The sequence below is a fragment of the Siniperca chuatsi genome, linkage group LG23 (assembly GCF_020085105.1).
Source record: "Siniperca chuatsi isolate FFG_IHB_CAS linkage group LG23, ASM2008510v1, whole genome shotgun sequence".
NCBI classification, from domain to species: domain Eukaryota; kingdom Metazoa; phylum Chordata; class Actinopteri; order Centrarchiformes; family Sinipercidae; genus Siniperca; species Siniperca chuatsi.
In genome coordinates this window covers 17,514,006-17,541,434 of record NC_058064.1, presented here as the reverse complement: position 1 = coordinate 17,541,434, position 27,429 = coordinate 17,514,006, and the positions used below count along the sequence as shown (strand labels likewise).

Here is a 27,429-nt window from a genome sequence, read left to right as displayed (position 1 = left end):
AATGTTAGTTTAGGGAAAAGACTTCAGTTGGGGATTAAGGCTGATATTAGAAATAGGCTAATGGTAAAGGCTGGGCTTAGCAGTGCCTCAGAAGGTATCTGCATGCGTGTATCATTGTGTCTGAAGTCTATTGGGTGGGCTGTTGAATGATTTCTTCTAAAATGCACATTCTGAAGCAGACAGAAATATAATCCTGGGACAAAAGCAATGTTTCAAATTGATTTTTAAATATAGTTGCTTCTGTGATTATGGTGTAGCTATTAGGAAAACACAGGCCTCTCTTCAAATTGCATCAGTGAGCTGTCCAAGCAACCAAGGCTGCTCCCTCTCTCCACACTGCAAAAAGTATCGATCTTAACCTGTCATTTCCAAAATAAGAGCATTTTAAGAAGAGACATATATATTTTTTTTATTTAATTAGAGGGGAAACTACAGGAAGGGTGATGTAGTTCCACGATTTATTACAAATCAATTTGTGAAAGAAGGTGAAATTTGAGACGTGGCGTATTTCACAAACAGACCAGACTTCTAAAAAACAGTTGAAACCACTCAGAAAATAATCAGAATTTTCACCAAGCTGGCAAAAATGTGTTGATTTTCTTTCATTAAAACGGCATTCTGAGACTCAGCATCAAGACTAAATAACATATTGAAGACGGACATTTTTTACAGCGTGGCGCGCTCCGTGCCAAAAGCGCCGGTTGGATGGGTATCACCAGCATGTGATCCGGCTGCTGAGTCTGTACGCGCAGCCTCTTAAATCTGACAGATCTTTCTTCACCAAACAATGTAACCCGCTGCAGACGAGCCGTCGCTCCTCTTGGACTGTGGACTAACTGGAGTGACCTCGGGTGTCATTTGGGGATGATGGGGATGAAGATGGTGATGATGAATCCGGCAGTTTTTTCCTGCGGAAACCGCCAACTTTCACTCCCTCTGTCTTTCTTCTACTTATCTGTGTGTCTTTAAAGCGCAACAGCATGCAGATATCCCCGAGTGAAGACAAGGTCCCAGTAAGTACAACAGTATCCATCCGCCGCCACTCTGTTGCTTTTCTCGTTTTTGTCTTGAGTTTAGTTCGCTACACTTGTGACCAATCTGTGTTAATGTTTTTTTTTTTTTTTAAATGTATTTATTTTTTTTACGACCCACTGTAGTTTTCATAGTCCTTTTTCATTTGGCGACACTGTTACAAACTCCGCGATGCTGCTAACCTCACTATTCAGGAAGTGATTCTGTAACTACTAGCTACTGTTGTGTAGGAGACTATTTGACTCAAGATACAGGCAACATAACCGTGATAACCCCTTTTTACCTTAACCAAAGTATTATTATTCTTCTATTTGTTTCAGTGTGACACCATAATTACTACAGGTAAACTGTTTACCACGTTGAAATATTTTATGGTATCAGCAAACAGGTGAGGTTCTGTAAAGGATTTACAACCTTCTGGGAACGTCCCCCAGAGGTTTTGTTAAGCTTTTGCCAACACAGCATCTGGGAACCTTCTTGGAACTAGCTAGGCTAAACCAAATGGGAATATTCCTAGAACGTTCTCCTTCATATATAAAAAAAAAAAGTAAGCAAACAGAATCCCTTAGGGAAAGTTTCAGGAGTTTGAAGGTAGCAGCCATTGTGTGTCCTGTAGAGTACATGTATGTCTCAGCTGGTGAAAAATTTACAAAACTTCCAATGGGTTTAATTATTTTACTTGACAGTGGACTGCTGCTGTTTCCATCCACAGTGAGTGTAGTTCAATAGGTACTAAAAATGATAAATTCCCAAAAGATGTTCAAAACCTCATAATGATTTTTTTGGCATCTTTTCATTATGAAACAGTAAGAATTGCAACAGTAAGACAGAAGAGGAAACAGTTCTTCCTCTTCATAGGTGACAGAAATTGGACATTTTTGAGGGCACTACATAGGGCATGAATTCCACACTGAGAATTTAGACATTCAAATAAAACAGCAGACAGTACATATAGTGGACTATGCAGCAAATATGGCTGGGTTTTGGTCACAGGCCATGTAAAAAAAAAAAGAATGGTAAAGGTAATTGTTCCACCCTACAGTTGCAAGGAAGATGTCAATCAAGCGCAGTCTGTGGACGCCCACATGGCCATTAGAAGAGGTCCAATCAGCCTAGAAAAGTGAAAACACCTGTGTGGGAGGACCAAGGATGCCTAGAGGCTTTTAAATGTTTTAGCTTATCTAGCATTGGAACCAACAAAGCATGTGGGCATAGTTCAATGACTTCTGGGTACAAGCTAAACTTCATGTTGCCAGGACCAGTAAGTGGTTCCCCTTAAGCTACATTTTCACATGTTTCTGACATTCTGAATTCAGAGTTGGGAATTTAAGTTTGCCCACTCAGTGAGCTAGACGAAGGCAGAGTTAATTCAAAAAAACAGCACAAATGTTAGCTATTTGGCTAGTGGGAAATGGTGATCGAGGCATTTAAAAATTGTACATACAAAAACAAAGGCCTAGAGAATCCATCAACTTACACTATAATGGTGATTTTGTGTCATGAACATGGCTTAAAGTTGCAACTGTTTCAAACGTAGTCAGTTACATAGCTACCATGCCGTAGTATTAGGTTACAGCAGCTTGTTTGCTAGCTAGGTTATCTAACATTTTGTAATAACATAATTAGACTATAACCAATATTTTTACATTAACAATGGAACCTATCAAAGGACAATGTGAAAACAATGTGTCTTGTAGTAATGGACTTATAAAGAATTATCACCTGAATCTGCAGCTCCCCTCGGCTTTGTAAAGCTTTATAGCGAGTTTCAGCTCATTGCTTAGCTGTCCGATCCGTAAATGTACTACTCTGTGGGAAACTATAGCTTGACAGTACATTTGTGCCATGTGCGCATCTATTTATCCATCTAATTTCTGGAATTGACCTTGCATTACTTATTGTCTTAACCAAATAAAAACATAATGACTTTCATGCGATATAGCTAAGCTAGCTAGCCTAGCTATATTGCATAGGTTCTTCCTACACTAAAGTGTCATTCCATTATTAGCCTCTTTTTCTGGTTAAATATTGCACTTTAATGAGTAGTCAAGCCAAAGCCCAGAAGACAACACAACAGTTAATCTGGTTTTGAGCCAGAGGGCATTCATTAGGCTATAGTTAAAAAAAAAATGTTTGGCTGAAGTTATTGATAGTCAATTTATTAGTCTAATTCCAACAAATAAATACAGTATGTGATTGTCGTTTGTGTGTTACGACACACACGCACACACAGATGGTTTGCGAATAGAGGAGAATAGAATTTAATAAACAGTAGCATAGATGCACAACACCATATTTTAGAAACCTGTCCTGTTGACAAGAAAGAAACCTGCTTTTAGGAAGTAAAAAAAAAAAAATCTCACATCATGCCCAGAGCCTATAGAGCGTTCCCTCTTGTGCCCTCCATGTTTAGTCTCCCTCTCTACTTTCCCTCTGTCTAAATAAAGAATAAAACTGCCAAAGGTGAGCTGACTGCCCACTCTGCTGCTGAAGGTTCTCACTTCAGTGTTTTTGAGAACCTGCCAAAAGCCACTTCTGTTTGCGTGTGCTGACAGTGCAGTAGATGTTTAAGTTCATTCAAATGGTTATTGCATAACTCCACTGTTGCTTAAAGGTTTTGTGTGTATTGTCTTTGAACAATTTCTATTTGTGAAATTGATTGTGATACCTTGCTATGATTATTATAAACAAATGAGAGGATGATGGAGATGACTGGTTTCCTCCATCTCACAGCAGTTCCAGTGGTTAACGCTACTGTGCTACTGTTTTTACAGAGTACTTACTGTATATTTTGCATTGCCTTTTGATTTGCCTTGACTCCCTACAGGTTGTGGGTTCAACTTCAAACCCTCAGGGCAGTGGAGAAGGCCTTTACTTCTCTGATGGCCGACGAAAGGTTGACTACGTTCTGGTCTTCCATCACCGACGCCACAGCTCCATACGATCTCTTGCCAGCACCTCAGTTTCACATGACAGGTTATCCATTGTTTCCAATGGCAACTTTCCCCCTTCGGTGGGCTCAGATGTGGTGGCAGGAAGAGGTGGCATACTGGGAGGGCAGGCTGCGAGTGTCGGCGAGGTATTCATGGAGCTTGGAGGTGCAGCAGGGAATGATCCAACGGAGCCTGCTGACCATGAGATGCGTCTAATCAGACAGGAATTTGAGGCCAATCTGCTGGAGGCCGGCCTGGAGATAGAGAGAGACAGAGAGGTGAGTGAGCATTTATGGCTATAGCACTGTTCATGTTCCTCTCTTCTCCAACGCGCTGTATTGTCACCTAAAATTGCAGCATATCTTTTACTTTCTAATGTTAAATTATTATGTGGTAATGCAGTTGTGAGTGATGATTTTGGTGAAAACTCTTCCATCTTGGTGGATTCAAAGCCTTGTGGAAAACTTATGACCAGCAACCCTTTAATACAAGAAACAAAACCTATTTCACATTGTCACTATCACCACGCTCCCAACGTACATTTTTTTTTCTTCCAGTTTTTCAGAAAACACAAGTGAAAATTTAGAAATTCAAGTGCTGTTTGTCAGCCGACTGTTAAATCTCACTTAAATGCCCTTAAACACACATTCTAGGAAAGTAGCCCTTAAAACAGCCCTTGCTCTCAACTGCATTGGCATGCTTAGTTGCCTCAGTGTTCACTGTGATGGATTAGCTGTTGTTTTTAATGCGATTCTTGCATGAACTGAAGCCAGTTGTTGTATGGAAGGTAGGAACATTTAATTTATTAATGTAAAAGCCCACTGTACTCAAGGTTCAAGGTGTTTATCGTCATATGTTCCAGTGCAGTGTATACAGCAATGCTTCAGGCAGGCTCCAACTTGTCACAGTCAAATAAAATAGACAATGAACAGAATAAGATTTAAATAAAAATTTGAATAAGAATAAAATATGCAATACAAATAAGCAATATAAGCAAACATCTTGACATCAGGGACCAGACATGTGACTCAAGTCATTTGTCCCAAGTAATTTTTTCTTGGTCAAGTCACAGGTTGTGAAGTCAAGTTGAGTCCTAAGTCAAATCAATCATGATAATGTCAAAATTGACAACGTTGAACATTTTTAATATTTAAACTGAAAACATAAAATGAACACAGACAAGTCATCACATCTCAAATCAAGTCAAGTCACGAGTCTTTAACTTCCAAGTCGAGTCATTTATTTTCTGTCCAGTTGCAAGTCATCAAAACAGTGACTCGAGTCACCTCAAGTCCAAGTCACCAAGACTCAAGTCCACATCTCTATCAGGGACACAAGCTAATAGTCGACAGTTAAACCTGCTGATTTTGATTGTAGTTCCCTTTATGCTACTCAAAAACAAATGTTATGTACAAAAAAATATATATACAATAGTCTATCTGTCTATCTATAATAAGTCATAGAAATAAAAACTATTTTACATGGAGTTCTGAGGATGAATTAAGTAGTCTCACAGCCTGAGGGAAGAAGCTGCTCTGTAGGGGCGGCTGTGGCTTTGTGGTAGAGCGGGTTGTCCACCAATCGAAAGGTCAGCGGTGCGGCTTCTCCCAGCCCACATGCTAAGTGTCCTTGGGCAAGACACTGTGCCTTCAGTGTGTGAGTGTGTGTGATGATTAGTTTCTTTGGACTGATGAGCAGTTAGCATCTGCCATCAGTGAATGAATATGTGTGAATGGGGTGAATGGGGTATGTAGTGTGAAGCGCTTTGAGACTAGAAAGGTGCTATACAAGTACAGACCATTTAGTCTGGTGGTACGACAGCGGATACTTCTGTATCTCTTTCCAGATGGCAGCAGGGTGAACAGGCTGTGGCTGGGTGGGTACTGTCTTAGTATCCTTTGGGCTCTGCGCAGGCACCTTACCGATATTACTGACGCTCGGTAGGTTGGTACCAGTGAACTTCTGAGTGGTTTTAATCACCCACTGCAGAGCCGTCTGGTCCTGGGCTGTGCACATCCCATGCCAGTTTGTGATGTTTCTAGTCAGGATGCTTTCTATTGCTTCTCTGTAAAAGTTAATAAGAACACGTGAATTTTACCTTCTTAAGTTTCCTTAAGAAATACAGCCATTTCTGAGCTTTCTTGACCAGGCTAGAGATGTCAAGTTCTCTGTGATGCTGATTCCCGGGATTCTAAAACTATTCACCTGCCCAGTGCCCAGTAAACATGTGACGCCAGACTTCATCATACACGGAGCAACATTAGCATTCATTTGAAGTTGTGTGTCTTGCCATCTGATGAATGTAAGTCTAATATTCACTTTCCTTCTTTAGCTCTGTTTTGGTCTCCAGCAACTCCTGAGGGAAATATCTGTCTCCTATGTTCACTTGCTAGTTGCTAACTGGTTGGTTGGTAGCATATACTAGGTTTATCAGAGCTTTCTTTGCTGAAAACAGCTGTGTGTTGCTGTTCGAAACAACGCTGGTGAGAGTGAACCAAAATAGTAAAGTTGTGGGCCTTAAAACCAAAACAATGAGCTGAAAGATACTAAAATGCTCCATAGAGCTGAGGGGAACTGCAGAGTCAGGTAATAATTCTCTGTGGGTTCATCCCTCTGAGAGACAATTTTCACATTACAGTAATTTTTTTCCATTAATTGAAAACGCTGATTGGTGCAGCTTTAAGTAAACTATAGAGCATTAGTAGGTAATGGTAAAAAATGTACAAAAACCACTAGCATGTTCCTTTGCTGGTCCTTTTGGTAGATGAAGACTTTGAACTGTTTGGTATTTGGAAAAAGCATTGTTCTTTAAGAAACAATCATGGTTTCTCTTTTTGATCATACCTGGAGAGGTAATTAGGATTGTAATTTCAGACATTTACCAGCAGTCAGTGGTTTGATACACACACTAAATGCTATAGTTTTTACAGACTTTAGAGGATTTTTTAAAGATAAACCTTAACACAGGATCTGATGTAACTGTCTTGAGCTATTTAAAGTGAGCGCCTACATAGGAATCTGGCTCAGATGGAAGAAGAAAGAGGTGGGTGAGACTCAGTGTGTTATGGATGTAAGGTGTCTATTACACCAGCAAGAGCCTTGTTTCATGAGGTTTCCATTAAACTTTTAAATTTATCTTTTATTTCCCTTTTGTGAACCATGTTGTTCTGCCTTCCTTAATCACCTTGCTGCTGTTGGACAAAATAACAAACACTAGAAAAAAAAAACTGAGTAAGTAAGTCACAACCCAGAGGAGTCATTACGTTAATGCCGATGATCACTATGTGTCAGCTTTAGAGCAAACAAAGTGCACGCACAATCATAGCCAAAGGCACGATAAGATATCCACCTATATCTGTACTCCATTACTGTATATCAGTAGAATCTGATACACAGGTAGGCCTACTCAGTTAAAGCATATGAACAAAATATTTCTTCTCAACCACAAAAATAAGATCATATAAATTATATGTTTTTCTGTGGCCACCCACAATATCATCAAACTCTAATTTCTGGGTTAGTTTTTTCACAGTGGACATAAAATAAAGCTCCATTTTACACAAAAAATTCAGTCATCACGTTGTCAATGTGTAAACCCTAACAATAGGCAGTAACCTGCTTCATGGCAGCAGTTTATTCAAATATATACAAAATATATACAAAAAAATACTTCTTTTTTTTTTTTTTTTTTACTTTAGCTGAGTCAGCTAATATATCATGGTGAGCAAAAGGTTTAAACATCCTACAGAAAACCTAAAGGGGATAAACAGTCCCATGAAGGCTTCTTTCTTGCAGCATCCTCAGTGTTTATCTTCACACAAATCCCTTGGTACCTCTTTGTTATTGACATGAATTTGTGAGCCCTTTCACTGTTGTTGTTGTTGTTGTTGTTGTTGTTAACAGTCACTTCACACAGAGGCTCTGGTTTAGAGGCCTCCTGACCCCTTTGGGCTCCTGGGGCAAGGGGTTTAGCCTTAAGGAAATAATAATAATAGTTTTGCGACATTTATAAAGGCAAAACTATCACAAAGTAAAAAAAAAAACATATTAAGGAAGATAATGGCAGCATAGAATGTCAAACTGCATCAGCAAAGACAAACAGTGGAGAAGACAAGTTTAAAAGATTGACGGACACATGACAGGAAGCTTCCTAAAAAAAGTGAATGCACAGAATAATTCCATCAAAAGCCACTGTAACACAGTCTTGATAGAAGATTCTAATACAAACTGGTATTTAAAGAAACAGTCAGTGTGTCAGAAACAGATTGTATCCAGGGCAACACACTAAGATGCCTAACTTGGTGTAAGCTGCACCAAACCTGAGCAATGGGAAAAAATCAGCCTGGTTCCTTCATCCAGAAACACTTGCCGGAAGACAAAGGAAAGCTTTAACCAACAATATTTACTGCCAACATTGTGGATCTGTATTGATGCTATGGCAACAGTGACTGGTGATTGTTCTACATGGTCAAAATAAATCGAAAATGCCATATTACAGGACCAAACTAGACTAAAGTTGTGGAGCTCAGAACATTGAACTGAACTCACAAAAGCATTTTAATTGTATCTTCTCATTAAATATAATTACTTCCTCTCACATAATGGAAATACAGTTTGGTCTCAGTTCTGAGCTCTGAATCTGTTAGATTCACATTCATAGTGATGATTCTCTGACCTCTTTCATAGATGACGCTGCTAAATGGCTGTTTACTGGATATATACTGCTGTTTTCTAATCATGATTTAGTTACTTAAAATTCAAACCTTTGTTTCTCTTCATTTAATGTTTCTGTTATTGTGTGTCTACCACCTCTATATACAACTGGGAATCTGTTTATTTTGGAGTCGGAATCCACACGAGGGCCTGATGGTTTCATGTGAGCTGCCAGACTTTAATTCTAATCGCTGTAGCCAACACAGCTGCTGCGCTGACCTCTTTGTATCGATTTACTAATTTAGCCTGAAACGGGGTAATTTTGTTTTGCTGTCATTGTGTGTTACGTAGCAACCAGTACTTGTGTGTGAGAGTCCTGCTTTTGGTTTGTGTGTGTGTGTAGTAAGCGCTTGGCAGAACAGAGTCTGTGTGCTCTGTGTTCTTGTATTGGGACTGCAGGCTCACTGCCACAGAGTTGTGCAAATGTAGTTATTGTTAAAGTTGCACTTGTTATTAAATAAACTACTGCTGCACTTTATTATAACTTAATTATCTGCACTTTAAATACAGGATAGCAGGACTTTTACAGTGTCATACCAATGTACAGTATTAGGATTTAGTGTGTGTGTGTGTGTGTGTGATACCTATTTTGCTAAATGCACGTGACTGTGTGGATGATGTGTGTGTTGGGTGGCAGCCAGTTGGCAGTGTGTGCGGTCTGCAGGCTAATATTAATCAGATTGTTGACAGTGTGGCCACGGAGCCTAAGCCAGGATGAGATTAGCTGACTGACTCCTTATCTCATCTCATTGATAGAGGGGTAGATCGAATCTGCTGCTGAGAGCAGCCAGTATAAAGAGGAAGACTTGCATTCCAATATCCATCACTTGAATATAGTCACAGGTACTCTTCCAAAATGACTGACAAACATAATTACACTCCTTCCATCCGGGTGTAGCTAGATGTGGTTGTAGGAGGTGCTGGTAGGAACATTGTCTGATAATAACTATAGTTTTGCCGCTCACTTAATCGCTCATATAGACACAAACAGAAAAGAAGTAATAGATTTTGTCACTGTAGTCGTGTGCATAATGGATGTTCATGCAATACCAGCAGTAAAAAAGGAATGTATCCGTACCAGACTGATGCTGTGGAAACAGATTCTCTCATTTACATCACAGAAACAAAACATAAACTATTGACCTGTTGGTTTATAGGGGCATTAAATGTGTGTCAAACGGTTTTAATGGACATTGTAGTACTTTTTGAGGGGTTACGGTTAATATAAGCTTGGTTAACACGGTTTGTGGGCCTGGTATTGAATGAAGAACCTCAAATTTCACTTTACTCCAAATCTGTTATTTAGCATTTTTAAATATTTAGCATATTTGAATAGGACTCAGTTTGGCTTTGTTTCTCACAGCAGGTTGAAAATGTGGCACTAAATGAATGAATCACTGAATGAACCAACCATTCAATAAAGCAACAAAATGGCTATAGCTGTTGCCAGGTCAACAGAGATTGTGACATTGTGATATTGTACATGCACATTGGCCAATGCGGCAGCAATAAATGACTTATTATTCAGACAGTTTGAGGGACTTCATGGCTCAGAAATAATCGAAAATGATCCCTGTAAATTAACATCTTTCTCTGTTTTCATTTTTTGGTGAGTTTAAAAGTGCTAAAGAATTTCAGCCATTTTTGTGGAGTTGAAGTCACTGCTGTTTGGGTGACTCTTAATGTCACAATCACAAAGCACACTGAATAAAGGCAATAAAGTCCTGTTGCACTGTTTTTTATTGTTACAAGACTAATTTAGGCCACACCTCACTCAGTCTTGTCAGAGCAGGTGCTTTGATGGATGTGACATGATTTATTGGGGTTTGGCCCAATACAAAATGCTTTGAATTCAGTCAGTGCTCACTATTTAACTAGAGTTTAGCATTGCAGTACCACTGCAGTATTATGAAGAAATAATGTAGTTACATGGAGATTCAACAAGTTCAACATGTGTTTTTACTGCATAATTAGATGATTTAAGATAATAATCTCATAAAAAGTAAGCCAAATCATGTTAAACACATTAAATATGTTAAACATTTTGAAGTTCTTCTTCCAAATTTTAACCAGTGGTATTTAGATGAAAAACAAACCCAAAGTATTTTTTTAATTAATGTGCGCATTGTACCGAACTCAATTCTGCTTGTGTCCAACCTGTTTGACTTCAGATTAATTGGATGCTAGAAAAAAAAAAAGAGTGGCTTGCATGTCAAACTTGTTGACTGTGTCTGAGGATTATTGAGCTGACCTTCGATCTCTTAGGGACATCCTCTTACAGAACATGTTTAATTAAATCAGAGCAAGATGTTAATTTAAGAAGTGGAGCTGGGACTTTTGAAGAGTTCAGTCTGTGGGGGCTTGGGAAACAGACTGCGCAGGATTAACTGTTTGATAAGACTTCCCTTTGAGAATCATTCTCTCCCCACAAATTGCAAAACAGGCGGCAGAACAGCACACTTGTCTGTACTACACCTGTCTGCTCAAGTCCTGCTTCACCACTGTGTTGTAGAGAAATGCCACTAATCACAAAATATCAAAATCACAATAATAATGATTACTGAATGTGCACATGTTTCTCTTGGAGGGAAAGGCATTTCAGGCAATTAGTGCAACAGTTCTGATGTGGAGACGCCTTGATATGTACCCATGAAAGTGAATATCAGAGATAGTGTTTGAATCCCACATCCCACAACACTGAAGTGATCCTTTAAACAAGAATTAAATCATTCTAAATGTTATGTTAGTATCATGAAACTTTCAGGTGGAGGCAAGGCAAACTCTATTTAGTAAAATCTTAATCTAGCCCATTCAGCCATCCATTTTCTTATTGACTTAGAAGCATGGATGTCTTATAGTACATATTAGTAATGCACATGTACATTAGTGCTTTTCCCGCCTGCGCGTTCCTGCTTGCCCCATAGACTTTACATTGTGATAACGCCACGCACATAAAAATAGCTTAGGCTCTATGAAAGTTTTACAAATATAAAACCTACATGGATTAAAAATTCATAAAACAAAGAGTAAAAATTGACATTGTTTGCAGTCTGAGGTGTCCTGTCAACAGTTTTACAGATGTCTATTTTATAATGATGGTCTGGGGAAAATGTAATAGTACCACAAAAAGTACTAGTACATCCATGCTTAGGGGTGGCTGGAGTCTATCCCAGAATGCACTGGGAGAGAGACCGGGTACTCCCTAGAAATATTTGCGAGTCTGTTATAAGGCTAACACATATAGACAGACTAACGCCGTTTCCAGTTTACCTTACCCACATGTGTTTGGACTTTGCAAGTTACTGAGTTTGCGAGTTACTGAAAGGCAACAGGAATAAAAAGTTTTGAAGTTCCCATTTAAAGGAGAGGATTTCTGAGCACAGCGATTGGAAGCATAAAAGCTCAAGATGAAGTGTAACCATAACTGTTACGTGGCAACTCCAAAGTCCATATATAAAGGATGAGCCCAAAGTGAAAATATCTTTTGATGCTCTTTCTGCAACTGATATTATAGTGCTGCAGCAGAAACCTGTAGCTGCTCCTGGTATCAATGTAAAAAGAAAAGCTTTGCTTAATATTGTGAATTAATCAATCAATAAATTGGAGTTATTTTGTGTAGAAACAAACAGCAGCAGGTTTGAGGCATTGTTGTAAGAAAAACATAGCTAATCAACACAAATGATCAATTAGGATCTGTGAGATGCAACAGATATACTGAGGTTGTAGAATACATTACCAGCCAGTATATCCACATTGATCCCTACATCCGACCACCTGCAGGTCTGGAGGGGATTCTAATGTCAACCCCCCCCATTCAGTTCGACTTCTGCTAATAACCACCTTTCATGCTGTGCTTCTCTTTGTGTTACTTTATATCTCTTTCTGTCTTGGTCTTGTCTTTGTCTTTCTCTGTGTGATCCATTTTATCTCTCTCTCACTCACCCTCTGTGACATATCTTCTTCTCATTCTCACCATCCACGCTTCTCTTGACTCAATTTCTCTCTGCATACCACTTCACGCTCTATCCAGCCATCCCATTGCCCAACCGATCACCCTCTCATACTCGATTGCCCCCCCCATCCAAGGACGCCCCCGGCTGCGTCCTAGTTACCCCCCCTACAGAGATAAAGAGATAATTGGAAATCCCTCTACTAATTAACCTTCTCCAAGCTGAAAGGTATTTATATCCTCTGCTTTTTGATGGAGCGATAGAAAGGGAGGGTGAGCAGGGGGAGAGGAAGGGCAGGAGGAGGAGGATGGAAAAGGGGGCGAGAGAGCTGAGAAATGAATGTGAGCAAGTGGGTGGAATGTAATGGATGTTGGTAGAAGGCGAGTACAAGTAAGTGAAGGAGGAGAGTGAGGTATAGCTGCCAAAGTAAAAGAATGAGGTAGCTGCAACATTTTAACATAACATCAATGAATCATATCTAATTTCTTAATTTTGTGACAGCACAATAAGCACCATGATCAAACAACATCATCACTGAGAAGACTGTCAGCTATCAGTTTTCCACTCTACAAATTTACATTTAGAGACACCAGGTCAGATTTTGAGGGAGTTTTGCAGATGGTGGAAGGTGATAGGCCAATAGAAAAAGAACTTCCAACAAGTTTATGTTCTTCAGGGAGAGGGAAGAGGAAAGGCAAGCAAACGTGCTTAGGGGAAACATAGCCTAATTTGGAGAAACACTTGCTCTAGCAATACCAGTTGTGTGAGATACAGATTAACAGTTGTATTTACCATGATTTTATGTGTTAGCAGTAATTATATTAAGATATAATTAATTTGACATTAATATATTTTTAAATGCTACAGTTAAAGAGTAAGGCCGCATTCAGAGCAACTTGAGCCCTGCATGAAAAAACGCAGTCCACTCATTCATTTGAATGGAGCCAGTCTGGCGGCGCTGCGGGGGTGCCAATGCCAGGGGGCTCCAATGCAATGAGAAGTCTTCCGGCATGGCACTGTGTTGGCCAATGAAATACATGCAAGCTCTCATTCCTGGTAGATGACTTTGTAGTGTGAATGCCGTATTCTTCGGTTTACCTTGCGATCGTTGTGACAAAATCTAGAACAGCTGCTGCTGTCACAACTTTCCAGAGTCCTATCTGTGTGTATTACAAACTGTTGTGTAGTGTTTTGGCATCTAAGCCGTCTGATAACGCATTAATTTGTTTCTCCAACTGGACTTCCTAGATCCTTCCTGGAACACACCTCCACCGACGCAGCCTCCTGTGTTGTTTTAGTGCAGGGCTGTTTTTGGTCTGAATCCCCACTAACTCGACACTAGATTTTGGAAATAGGAAAAACATAGGTGCACTGACCTCTGTTGATTGAAAGGTGTCTCTTGAACCTCTGACCACACCCGACATTACAGCTGGGTGTGGTCTGTCCTACTTGTGACCACACCCATGGTAGTATAGTGCCACGTTACATCACAGCTGCACAGGCTGTGGAAAAAACATGTTGTGACCACTTGTTGGCAGTGCGCGCAGGACTATTAGACTGGGTGCAATTGCTCTTTAATTGAAAACATAAATAGAATTTTTTTCCCGTCCTTAATAGAATCTGTCTTCAAATAACTTCATGTATCTCCAATATTTTCACTTTTTAATTAACTTTTTGCTCAACCCCAATCGCTGCCCACATCTTGGACTTCTTTAGTGATTAAACATTTCTCTGATGAGAGTGAAACAACCAGAGCTTTGAAGGCAAGTTTAAGATATAGGATGTCATCTTCCTGCAAAGACACTGACACAGCTTATACGGCTTGTTGATCGTTATGACAAACATTAAGTTAACTGTTCCTAGCAACCATCTTCCAAGTACGTCACTCTTGCTTAATCAAAAATAACAACCCCCCCCAAACAGAAAACAGCAAACATGAACACAAAGTGATCATCAGGCTACAAACTCCATGCATCATGGAGTTTACCCAGTTGATTTTGAAAGTTGTTTTCCATTTCATACAGATGGCCTTTAGTGCAAGTTAAAACATTAAAACAAACCTACAAGTTACCTACAAACATTTGACTTATGAATATACATAAGTATATTTTGTAACAAATATTTTATTAAAATAGTGTTAAAGCTAAGTGGCTTTATGCTCCACTGTATTCCTGTGTCCCTGACAAAGGACTGCATGGATTTGAGCGAGAGAGAAGATAATGAAATATAAGAGGTGCAAGAGTGACAGTGTGTGAGTCAGCCAGTCAGTCAATCAGTCAGTGAAACAGTGTCTAGTGGGTAGCAGAAGGTACAGTAATATATGTGAGGAGGGAGGGTGATGAGGGGGAGTGAAAGATCTCAGGAGAGTAGGAGTCGAGAGCGGAGAAAGGGAATCGTTTCAGGTTTCCATCATTTGCCATGCCACCTTTCTCTTGTCACTCCCCCCTCTCACAGAAGCTGACGGGGGTCTGAGGAGGGTAAGGTTACCTGGCTTTCGTCCCCTGCTGGCTCTCCTCTCTTTCATTTCTGGTTACACTCTCACTCACACCGCAAACCAGCTCCACAATGTTTTTTTTCTGTTAATTTGTTTCTCCATAGTCAACTACAGAAGGCGAACAGGATTTGTTTATTCACTAAATTCAGTCACATACCTTTTGATGCTATTCAGAGCTGCCAAATATCACATTTTGCTAATGCATCTAAATACTAAATAATAACTACAGTGTGGGCACTGGTCCATGATTCATTAGCAGACCAAGCTAGATGAGTCAGGATTTTATTTGACATACAATACATACATTATTTCTGTTTGGTGGAGATGTTAGGAACAAAAAGCATCCACTGTGTCAGGAACAGGCTGCAACAACAAAGCAGCTCCAGGCTTTGCTTTAGGAACAGAGGCTACATCTATCTTTTATAAATACCAGTAAGGCTGCTGGCCAAACTGGTTAGCCAAAGTGTTTCAGTGGGTCAGACTGATGGCAGGGATTGGTTGTGCCTGGTTCAGATGCAAAGTATAACTTTAATTGTGGAGGGCTGTGTAATCTGAAATGTTGCAGATCTAGAGGCCAGTTTTGAGGTCTGGAGGCAAAAGCAGCTGAGAAGCAATTGATTACAGTGAAGTGCAGCACATACTGAGGTCTCTCCTAAAAAACTCGTCTCTTGGCTATATTGGATTGCAAAGCAGCACTGACAGATGGCCTGGTAAGCAGGTAGTTTCAGCCAAGCAATCTGGTAATGTATTTCCCAAAACAAAAGTTCAGAAAAAGAACAAAAAAGTTACTTTTTTAGTAGAAATCTTTAGCTCATACACTTTAAGCTACATGTGCACGCGGAATAGGGAAACATGGGGAATCAAACCCATAATCCTCCTAATGTTACAGCTGACATCTATGCTTGACACACACATTAATGTAACTGAGTGCCTTGTATCTTGTTAGGAGATCAATTTGAAGAAACAAGAATGATTTACAGCTCTCAAGGATCTAGATAGACATATAGTACTAACTTATTTCCACTGAATCTGACCACATGACTGGGTAGACATGTTTTTTTTTTCTGTTGAAGGTTCCTGACTGCATTCAATTACATAAACATTATATCTGTTTTTCAGTTAAAGACCCACGGCCCCAGCTTCACTCGTCTCCATGCGCCCTGGCCGGTACTGTGTCGAGAGGCTGAGTTTCTCAAGATTAAAGTCCCTACAAAGACGGTGAGATCTCAGTACCAGGTTATATTTATTAGCAGTCAGTGGACACAAACATTGTGTTTCTGGGTCCATCAAGTTGTTGTTTTGTTGTTATTTCTGTGGTCAAAGAGAGACAGCATGGTAACAATGCAGTAACAACAGACCTTTAGCAATCTAAAACATCACTGGTAAACTAACAGTCATACAGAGACAAATTCAGCAAAGAAGAGACAGAGAAGAGATGACAGCAGAGAGTGTCCTACTGTATGTGTTTCAGTTAATCATCCTTATACTGATATTTATACTATTAATGTATTAGGGTTTCATTTCTACAGGGCCACTCAATGTTAGATAAGTATATTTTCTTCAGAACTGTAAGGCACTTTGGACGTCAGTGTCCAACATGTGTAATAAGTTGACTAATTCTGTGTTGTGTGTTTCATCAGAGTTATGAACTTAAAGAGGAAAGTGGTTTCGGGTCCAGCATGAGCACAATGTGGAGGAAACTGAACCAGCCTTTCCAGCCTAAAGTACATGAGAACCACGAACGCACCAAATTTCTCTCTCACTGCTTCTCCAGGGACAAACTCCACCTGTGAGACACACACACACACACAAAACGCACACACACACTACCATGTTTTCCTTAGCTGTTAGAAATCAGAGAACTTTAGTTTTTCACAGATAAGCAGAGCTCAGCCAAATTTTTAAGCGAGACTATGTAACTTAAATAGAATAACTCACATTAATTCTCTTAAACTGAAACTAAGCAATAAAACGCACTGTTGTTGGATTCAATACCCTTAGTGGTTTTGTAGCTACAGCCTTACTTGGTCTGGTACCAGTAGGTTAGGTGGCTAATATTAACTAATGTTAGCAAACTTCAGATTTGTATTGTTCTGTATCTGACATAATTGAGTCATTACGCTGACTCTTCTCTACATGTCCTAATGATACACTACGTCCTAGCATTTACCATTATCCTGTAGTTTTATCCAGGTTTTTGGAAGATTGCACTCTTGGTCAACATACTGTACATTTACATTTTAAGTGATAAGAACAAAATCCCATGTCCCTGTTGCTCCTGTAGTCTGTGCCTCCAACATACTGAGTGATAGTAGGCAACCAGTATTATTCAAGAAAATAAGATCCAATAACAACTCAAGTGAATGTGTAGGAACTCAGAAAAAGTTTTTTAAAAACATGGTTTTAAATAATGTAAACGAAGCTTTAGCATAGAGTTTTAGAGAATATTACTTACTTATTAAATCATCAGACCCAGTGATCTACTTGACATGATAGATTTTGGTGTGCTGATCAATTAACAGGTTGAGTTGAATCCCAGTTCACCTAGTACTTTAAATAAAGTCTGCATGAGATACACTATATAAATTCCAGGATGTAAAGATGTACACACAGAAAATGCACACATGTATGCATACAGTTTTTTATTCATCATTTTTGTTTGTTTCAGGTACAACATCACATCTAAAGACACATTCTTTGACAACGCCACAAGGGGCCGAATAGTAAGTGTTCATTCAGAATTGAATCTATTTCTGCTTTATGTGGTTTGTTTGTTCAGGATTAGGTTGTATCTCCAGTCTAATGTTCTTACATCTTTGTTAGGTATATGAGATCCTGAGACGGACGGTGTGTGTACGAACCTGTCAAACCATAGGTAAGGATAAAAAACACTTAATGGGCAAAACGGTGTGTGTCTGGGAGGAGTTCACTGAACATATGCAGCCTTTTCCAGCCCTATGCATTCTTCACGTTGACATGTACACTGTGACTTGGTCAGTGATTAAACGATTGATGTTAGGTGGACCCATTTTAGATCTAACATGCTTGCTGCAGGCATAAGCATCTGACACATGTCAACGATTTTTCCATTATGTTTTTCCTAATCAAAAATTGTGCACAAAATAATCGATTACTTTATCCACCTCTGTTGGCAAGCAGCAGCAGGAATTGCAGCAACACAATCTGAAATCCTCCTCCCATCCCTTTGAGGTATTATGGCCTATAATTGATTTTGGAGGTAACTCGCTAAAACGAGCAGAAGTCTACCGAAGAGGTCATGAATCATAATACTGGAATAAAAACCTGGTCTGGCAGTTGCTTGTTTTGGCTTAATAAAAAGGCTTTATGAGCCTTTAGTAGTGGATATATTGTGACGGCAATCAAAGGTTCATACTTTAGCGCCTTCCTCCATCAGTTCAAAAGCAGATATAAATACCAGTCAATATGAGGTAGGAGTATCTTGAAGCTTAACTTGGATTGGGAGTTTTTGCTCCAAAATCACTTATAGCCTGTAAAAGGAAAATCCCAGCAACAGATTGGGTAACAGTTGACAATGATCAACCATTTGATCAACCCCCAGCAGACATATTGTGGTCGAGTAAAAAAACATGCGTATTGTCCCTTTTTTAAGGGTGAGATTAAAAAGAAAAGCAGGTGCAGTGGAACACTTGTGTCACATCTTTGGCTGTGACACTGCAGGGTGAAGTCAGCTGTCAGTTGCAGTTCAAGGCTGTGCTGAAACTCTCAAATACAACTGGACTGTGTTTGATAGACTACAGGTGAAGTGGGTGGTGACATTGATATGCCCGCTGGGAGTTCATTGGTGAAGTGGAGTGCAGTTGACAGAAACAAAGAGTGCAATGATTGGATAATTGCATGAGACCAACATCTTTTTAACCCTAATTTGTTTGGGATTCATTTTGTTTGGGCTTTGTAGCAACACCCTGTTCCCACCAGGCTGTTCCTAGAAACTGGCTTCGCTCATTAACACCTCCTTCAACTGCAGGCATCCGCAGGGACAATTAGCAATTAAAATCCAGGCTTACCTCAGCAGCGGTGTCAGTTGTTTATGACTTTTGTAAGCTAAATTGTACAAAGTCTATCGAGCTACAAAAGACTCCAAATATGTAAGAAACAAAAAAAAAAAAAGATTGTGTCAATAAGATCACAAGACTTGAAAAATAGGTCTACCACAGTCTGTAAGAGACAAATAAATCTCCCTGGGGATTTTCTAAATGAACTTCAAGAAATTCAGCACACTCTGCATTCAGGTTGACTCAGGTCTCGCCCTAGTGTTTATGTAGCTAACAGCTGCCTTTGCATTTATGACACCCATCAGTCCCATATAGAAATGAGCTGACACCCGTTTCATTTCCAGTGTCCACCATATGTCTGGTTGGCTTCTCCATCATAGCAGAAGGTCTCAGCCAGCGGGTACAGCACGAGCTTCAGGGGAAGAAGGGGAGAAAAAATAGAGTTGCATCTCTTTAACCTCTATTTCTTCTTCATTATTGGTGTATAAATTTTGTCTCTCACACACACACACACACACACACACACACACACACAGAGCCCACTCCCTGTGTCTCTCTTGCCCTCCATCTTCTCTACAAGTGGGTCATACTTCCTGGGTCAGGCTGGGAGTTGTGGTTGTTTCTAGCTGGTTGAGTGAGCATTCATGCATTTTTGTGTGTGTGCGTGCATGTGTTGGTCATGAGTTTCATTAATAGCACGGCTAATCACTGCATAGTTCCCAGTCCCCTTTGAGGCACTGATAATTAATTGATAAATTACTTTGATGAAACAGCCAGTTGCTTGTGCCAGGTCATCTGATGTGTCCGTGTCGGCCCTGACATTCACAGGTCAGGACATCACTTCCACGTGAAATTTTCCAAAGACTAAAACTGGTACCTACGTAGCCCAATCACAGTCTGCCTGACACTGAAAAACCAAATTAAAGCGGTGCAGGGTGTGGTCTAATGTCTGCACCGCAAACTGCAGACACAGCTAGTGTGCAAAGGCCACTTTTAACACATGGTGTCTGAATTTGAGCCTCCATGGCCAGTGTGAATACGGAAAAAAAAGCTTTATTAAGTTTTCAGATAGAACTGATAAGGAATTGGAATATAATTTGGAGCGTAATGTCAATAACACTGATATGGTCTGAATTCAGTGATGATGTTGTTTGATTTAAGATAGACAGACGGTGCTCTTTTTCCAATGGCTACCACTTTATTTCACGCCACATCTTGGCGCCATTTGGTGTAAACTCACTCCTTAATGCCAGTGACTCAACTATTACTTCACCAGCTGCTCGGATTTCTGGTTTAAAACTCGAATCTTCAGCCCAAACTATTTTGGACGACAAAAAGTCCCACACTACTGAAGTTTCAAGACAAACAAAGGTTAAAATATCATGACTTCTCTCCAGTGGATACAATACATTTTTTCATCTTTACATATAAGATGCATTAAGGATTCAGTGATGATTTGGATGACAGGGCAGGAGGAGAACAGCACCTCAGAGTGACATTCAGATACTCCTTGGGGTTGTCTTGTATGTAAGTATGATGATGAAAATAATAAAAAAAAAAATCTATAAAGAATCTCTCTCTCTCTTTTCCAGGCATCAGCACGCTGATAGCTAAAGGCGTGTATGACGCTGCCTTCCCTCTTCATGATGTAAGTGTGAGGTTTGGAATTCCGACTAGATGGCCATTGGTTTTACTTCATTTCACTACAATATTCAATTTGCAGAGAATAGAAACTTGAAATAAGAACCACAGTCAGTGCTTTGTTGCATCTCATTTTCTTTGTCAAACTCGTTATATCATATTTTTGTAATACAGGTGCTAGCGGGTACTGTGGCATTCTTGTAGCTCTGTGGCCAAGAATAAGAATGGAAGAAAAGACCAAATTCTAATTTTCAGCAGCTGACACTAATATTGTCAAATGTTGAAGCTATGTACAAGCACATTGGAAGCACAAACAAGGAAGGGTTGTCAGGACAAACCCTGCTCTCAGCTGCATTAGCATGTTGTGATAAGATAGCTTTAAAAAAAAGGAAAGGCGAGTAAGTGAGATACACCGTTGTGAAGTCTGATGCAAGTTTGAAGTCTTTCAGAACATTTCTTTTGACACGCTGTGCTGCCTGTGTGTGTGTGTGTTTCTAAATGTTTGAGTAAGTGAATGAGCACAGTGTGTGTGTGTGTTTGCATGCCTGTGTGCACTAATGTTCCCCCTCTCTTCTCGCTGCTCAGGGTGACTATAAGGTTATTGGACACCTTGAGGAGAGGAGCGACAGACAGGTAGGCTGACTCCTCTTTCATTTCTCTCACTCTTCCTCTGCGCTCTCTTCTTCCCTCTGCTTCTCTCCCTCCTCCTCTCCATTTGTCTGTCTAATGAAAAACTACAAAAAGTATAGCTACTGTAGACTACCACTGCTCTAGTACTTGAGAAAGTGACCTTGCTAATATGATACAGTGCTGGGGCTATTTAGTATGCTATCAAAAACCAAAATGTCTTGTCATCTAAAAGTCTACTGTACAACACCTTTTTAAACTTCCAACAGCTGAAAAGCAAGAGAACTTCCATCTTCCAACAGTTCCATCGATTGTAATCTTCATCTCCTATGCTTTCTTCTTTTCTGAGCTTGTTCCTCCTTCCCATCTGTCTAACACTGTCACAGATTGGAGTTTAAGTTCAATAAACATTTCTCAGAGGCAGAGCTGTGCTCAGCGCAGAAAGACCAAGAATCAACATTCATTGATTGATATGAATTTCAAAGGATGGAGCAAAACAAAAATCCTCAGCAAAGTGAAAAAAAAACAACAGCAAACAATGAACACTGGTCAAAATATGAAGGAAAAATACAAATAGCAACTTCTTCTTCTCCATTCAATCATGATCTTGGCATTCATGTTGAACCAGATAATTTATTGTGGCTAGTTGATATTCTTTTAGCATCAAGAGCGCCAGGCGTCATGATATTATCTTTTACCCTTTTTCTCTCGGCTTTATGATAATGTCACTCAAACTTCTTTGGCGTCATCCACTGAGGTTTAACTCGACCAATCAGGTTATTTCAGCCTCAGCTCTGCCTCTGAGGATTGTTTGTTGATTTTCAACTTCCTACAACTGGTAAACATACAACATGACAACATACACCCACGCTGACTCTGTCTCTCTGTCCCATCTGTTGTCAGGTTCTGCATGAAGAATGGGCCAGATACTCAGCCTTTTACAAGTACCAGCCCATTGATCTTGTCAGGTAATGAGATCACAGCAGCAAATGTGGAATCTCATACTTTTTCAGGCCTAAATGTTTTTTTTTCATCTAATTTTCAAGTCAAGATAACTGTCAGACATCTTACATCTGATTTGCGAAAGGCACACTAGAACAGATACAGAAGTTGCAGTGCATTATGGTTATTGTAGTTATTGTATTATGTAGTTCACTGACTGAAAGTTATTGGTAGTAACAGCCAGTCTGTATGTACAATGGATATGTGAGTGTTGTATTAAAATAGACTTGAAAAATCTGAACCTGTCCTTTTTAAATCAAAATTAAGGAGGACCACTTCCCTTGCCCACTCTGAGAATATTAAACCTAGAGCATACAAGAATCAAGTTTAAATCACAAAATGATTAAGCTAGACTTAAATCAGAGCCTGTTAACTTTTAAAGCTTAAACATTTTTGAGTGTCTTTGTTACTGTATTGCTTACTCCCAGATTGTGCCACTAATCAAATGATTATGTTTAGGGAGGGTTAAAGGCCCTGAAAACTTATGTTCGCGATCAGCCTCTCACTATGAGTCACTGGGTCCTGCATGAACACAGAATGTCCTGCCGAAGTTCAAAGATTTTGGATTATTTCATATGAGAGATTTTCTGTTTTTTTTGTTTTTGTTTTTTTTGTTTAGTTTTTGTCTGTGCTCTTCTCATTGACTAAAAGTTGGAAAAAACGTGATGTCACATACTTCTGTCCACCAATCAGGATAAAGCGACATTTAAATCAAAATGTGTTAACAGTTGTGGGGTTGTTGTTGATAAATAACACCTAAGAATGTTTTTTTGACTTTAACTTCGTTGCACATTTTGTAATGGATATTTAATGTTATGGAGAAATACTTAGTCCATGTTTAGGTCTGTCAGTCCTAGCATAGGAGGCGGAGTTTGTACATAAACTTGAAAGAAAGTGCTTCTTAAAAGCTCAGCGTAAAGAATGAAAGCCCTAATAAAACAAACGCAGCCCTTCATTCTATTTTAGCATTTTATTTTTAACACAGCGTTAAGATTCTCACACCCTTGTCGCGTGTAGCTTAATACTTCAGTCTGCTCTGTCATGACCATGAACTCCACTGACACTTTCACCTCAATCCTTGACCTCTGACCCCACAGGAAGTACTTCGGGGAGAAGATCGGTCTGTACTTTGCATGGCTCGGTGTTTACACTCAGCTACTGATGCCAGCCTCCATAGTGGGAATCATTGTGTTTGGCTACGGGGTGGCGACAGTGGATACTAACATACCCAGGTACCATTGCACATTTATTTATTTAAAAAAATGGATGGATGGATGGTAAAATCCCACATTTCAGTAGAATTAAGGTGCAAAAAAGGACAAAACCCATTCAAGACTTGACATTTTTTGATACTCAACTCAGTTCAATGAAATAAATAGGAAATGCTTGGCTGACACAGTACTAACACTAGTCTGTAATAATAAAATACTAACATTTGAAGGATGCAGAAAATTAGGATTTCTTCCTGCCACAATTTAAATGTAGGCACACGCACACGCGCACACACACACACACTAGACAGGGATTGCCCAGATACCTGCTGTATCTGGCTTTAGTCAGGGTTGTGTGGGAGGAACACAGAAGGTACGGCTGGCAGTGTGTGTGTGTGTGTGTGTCATGAAGCACAAGGTTGATAATTCAGCCTACACTGACTTTGAATAGGGTCAAAGCAGAGAAGCTTGTATTGTGGTTATGTGTTAAAAGTTCCATTCATTTCAAATGGTTAAATGTAACAGACACAATGATCTCTGGGTCTTTTTACTGGCGTCCACAAAAATATGTGCACATGCGTCAACGTGCATGCTGTCTGTTACCATTGCTAAAGAATTTCCCCTCGGGAATCAAAGTATTTCTGATTCTGATACTGGGAAAATGCCATTGTATTAATGTTGTTAGATCTAGGTCCTCTGTGACTTAAGTTTTGATTTTCTCCCCCCTCAGTCAGGAGATGTGTGATGAGAGTCTCAATTTCACCATGTGTCCTCTGTGTGACGGAGCCTGTGACTTCTGGCATCTCAGCACTGCCTGCGGCACCGCCAGAGCTTCACACCTCTTCGACAACCCCGCCACCGTCTTCTTCGCCATCTTCATGTCTCTGTGGGGTGAGGTTACGTGTGTGTGTGTGTGTGTGTGTGTGAGAGAGCAGGTGGGCTGAATGTGAAGTTGCTCATTTATATCTTATGACCCCCTTTTCCTCAAGTCTTGCTAAGAACTACAGGCTAAAATATTAAAGGTTAACAAATGTGGAAAATACATTAAAAAAATAATTAAAAAAAGAAATATAAAACTTAAATTTGCAGCACATACAGTCTGCTGTTTTTTCCAAATACTCTGGTGCATAATCAGCAGCTTATTTGCATTTTGTCTAATTTTTGTTGTCTTAAATTGGGCAGTGGAAATATATGCAAATTGTTCTCTGGATGTATTGCAACCACTAGAGGATAGGATAGTTCAACACTTTACCTGTTTACGTGCTGAAATTCTTCATTTTTATCAGCAGTCACATCAGTGATCAGCTGATTACTGCCAAACCATAAACCCTAAAAAAATGCATCTGGTTGTAAGTGGATTTGGACAACCAGATTGCAACCTTATTTGACTTTTTTTGTGTGTTTTGTTTAGCGGTGCTGTTCCTGGAGCACTGGAAGCGCCGTCAAATCAGTTTGAGCTTCAGTTGGGATCTGACAGGCATCGAAGAGGACGAGGTATATACAGTATACGTGTGTGTGTGTGTGTGTGTGTGTGTGTGTGTGTACACACAGACACTAATATTCTTAAAAATGTACATACATGAATGTGCCAGTCTGAATACACACAAATAGTAATGTGTTGATCCATATAAACACACACAGATATAAACGCATCAAATATATCACAAGACAGAACGTTGGACAGTACACGCATGCAGAAAACACACAGATACACACACGAGCATTACTCACACACATACCTACTATACACATATTTGACTCTTTCCCCTGTTTTTCCCTCAGGAACATCCCAGGCCAAAATACGAGACTATCCTCCTTCAGAAGAGACAGAGGAAGCATAAAACTAAGAAAAGGAAGAAAAAGAATGAGGTGGGGAAGATTAGAAACATCTGTCATTTAAGTGCTTAGGACCACGTTTCCCATAAAGCCTGTTTACCTAACTCGTGAGTGTTTGTGTAATAAAATATGAAGAACCTATGAATTCCATCCTCTTAGCTGGACCTGACTGTCAACAAAACTAATGGAAAGGTATTATACAGTAAAACTCATTCATTTATTTCATAACGCCTCAGCAAATTATGGCATTCATTAGAGTAACATCAGGTTTTAAAATACACACTCTATTTTCCCATCATGCATTCTGTGGAAAAGACCAGTGTGATCAGTTGATCACGAAACTGTTCCACCTGGCTGTCTCCACTTTTGGAATCAGATGCTTCTTGATGATCCAGACGGATCCTGATAGTTCGGTCTCCAAAGTGTGCGGCAGACATTAGAGTGATAATCTAATGATTGGGAGCGATCTAGATTCCCTCTGTAAATTGGGTCAATCACATTGAGTCCTGTTGGCCCACATACACTTTGCTGCGGCGCCTGATGGCTTCTTGCCACAGCCAGAGTGAGGCAGGAACTAATGCACATGATGCAGGATCACCGCCACACCATCCCAAAACCTGATTTGGGGATAAAAGCAGGAAACCTGAAGGATCCGACTGCTGTTTTTTTTTTTTTTTTTTAGTTTTTTAGGGAAAGTGTCAACATACGCCATCTGCTGGTTGTGTTTCAAGAAAAAGAAAAAGCACCACACAGTTGCCCCACAAGGAATTGAAATGGTTGATTATATACAGTTATACCATGGCCGCTGAGGATTCTCTCTTCTGACTGGCTTTGCGTTAGGGTGTTCTTTGCCTCACTGTTATCTATTCAAATCATGGAACGTATACCTTGTCGGGTTTCATCCCTTACTGTACACACATTAGATATTTTGCAATAAGATACATTACAAGACAGGTCATTGTATAAACTAATTATAAAATCAGAGTGGACTGTGGTACTGGTCACACAAAGACATAGAAGTTGGAATTTACACTGGCGCTTTACATTTAACTCTATTAGTTTGAATAGGCTGCTGTAATATAGTGATAAATACATCAGTTATAGCTGCTAATGGCTCAGTTTCTGACATTAGTGAGCCATGGTGTAATATTTTGATTATGAATACAATAATGTAACTATATTCATAATAAACCAGATAAAGACAGGGGAGGGTCTGTACAGTGGACAGGAAATGGCATAATGGTGATTGTTCATATGTTTGCATGAATGTGGTTTTTGTGTGTGTGTGTGTGTGTGTAACCTGTCCCTCTGTCTTGCAGCCAGAGAAGCAGGAGGACGGGACAGTGACAGGGAAGGACAGATGGAGACAAAAACTACTGTCTGCCATGGCTGCAGGAATACCGGTAACCCCTCCTCTCCCTTTTCCTTCCTCTTCCTCCTCCTCACCTTCCTTTTCCTCTTTCGTTTCCTCTCCCTCCTCTCCTTCCCCTTTTTTCCTCTCTTCCTCCTCACCTCCCTTTCCCTCTCCTCTCCTCTCTTTTCCTCTCCTGCAGGCTGCTGTCTTATCTGTTCTTCTCTTCCTGTCCCATCCTCTGGCTTCTACAGTCTCAACTCCTCAGGTATTTGTTTGTGCAACTTTCGGTGCATTTTTTTTACGTTAATCCAGATATCTGATGGTCACAACAACAAACTGAGCTTTAATAATCTTTTTGTGTCTTTGTGGGACTAAAAACATGACAGAACAGTTTTTTTCAGGGTCTGTTGCCTAGTTGAAGTTGACAGAAAGATTGCCTTGCATATTACTATCCACATTCCCTGTTCTGTGTGAGCTTCTCTCTTCCACTAAAGGCAAAGACGTACATTTATAAGTGAAGGTTTTCATTCAAAGCAGTCTGCAGGAGATCTGTTTGGAAGTATTTTGCTTTCTAAATTCAACATTTCCAGTGACGGATCACC

The 27,429-nt window shown here is 39.8% G+C and overlaps 1 protein-coding gene across 7 annotated transcripts in view; it reads left to right on the top strand.

Moving 5' to 3' along the window:
* Positions 1-513: 513 nt before the first annotated feature.
* The window catches only part of ano2b (anoctamin 2b), a 66,138-nt gene continuing 39,222 nt past the window's right edge, over positions 514-27,429 (top strand). For 5 of the 7 annotated variants that reach the window (XM_044186531.1, XM_044186534.1, XM_044186537.1 and 2 more), the window contains exons 1-14: positions 2,147-2,293; positions 3,860-4,243; positions 16,242-16,340; positions 16,763-16,911; positions 17,791-17,845; positions 17,946-17,997; positions 20,749-20,804; positions 21,383-21,430; positions 22,328-22,392; positions 23,524-23,658; positions 24,368-24,528; positions 25,049-25,131; positions 25,420-25,506; positions 26,793-26,876. In XM_044186531.1, the coding sequence (XP_044042466.1) occupies positions 2,252-2,293; positions 3,860-4,243; positions 16,242-16,340; positions 16,763-16,911; positions 17,791-17,845; positions 17,946-17,997; positions 20,749-20,804; positions 21,383-21,430; positions 22,328-22,392; positions 23,524-23,658; positions 24,368-24,528; positions 25,049-25,131; positions 25,420-25,506; positions 26,793-26,876 (1,500 nt within the window). In that variant the 5' untranslated portion in view covers positions 2,147-2,251. Of the gene's footprint in view, positions 1,014-2,146; positions 2,294-3,859; positions 4,244-16,241; positions 16,341-16,762; positions 16,912-17,790; positions 17,846-17,945; positions 17,998-20,748; positions 20,805-21,382; positions 21,431-22,327; positions 22,393-23,523; positions 23,659-24,367; positions 24,529-25,048; positions 25,132-25,419; positions 25,507-26,792; positions 26,877-27,429 lie in introns of those variants that run through there. The other 2 variants (XM_044186532.1, XM_044186533.1) reach the window with 2 other exon arrangements.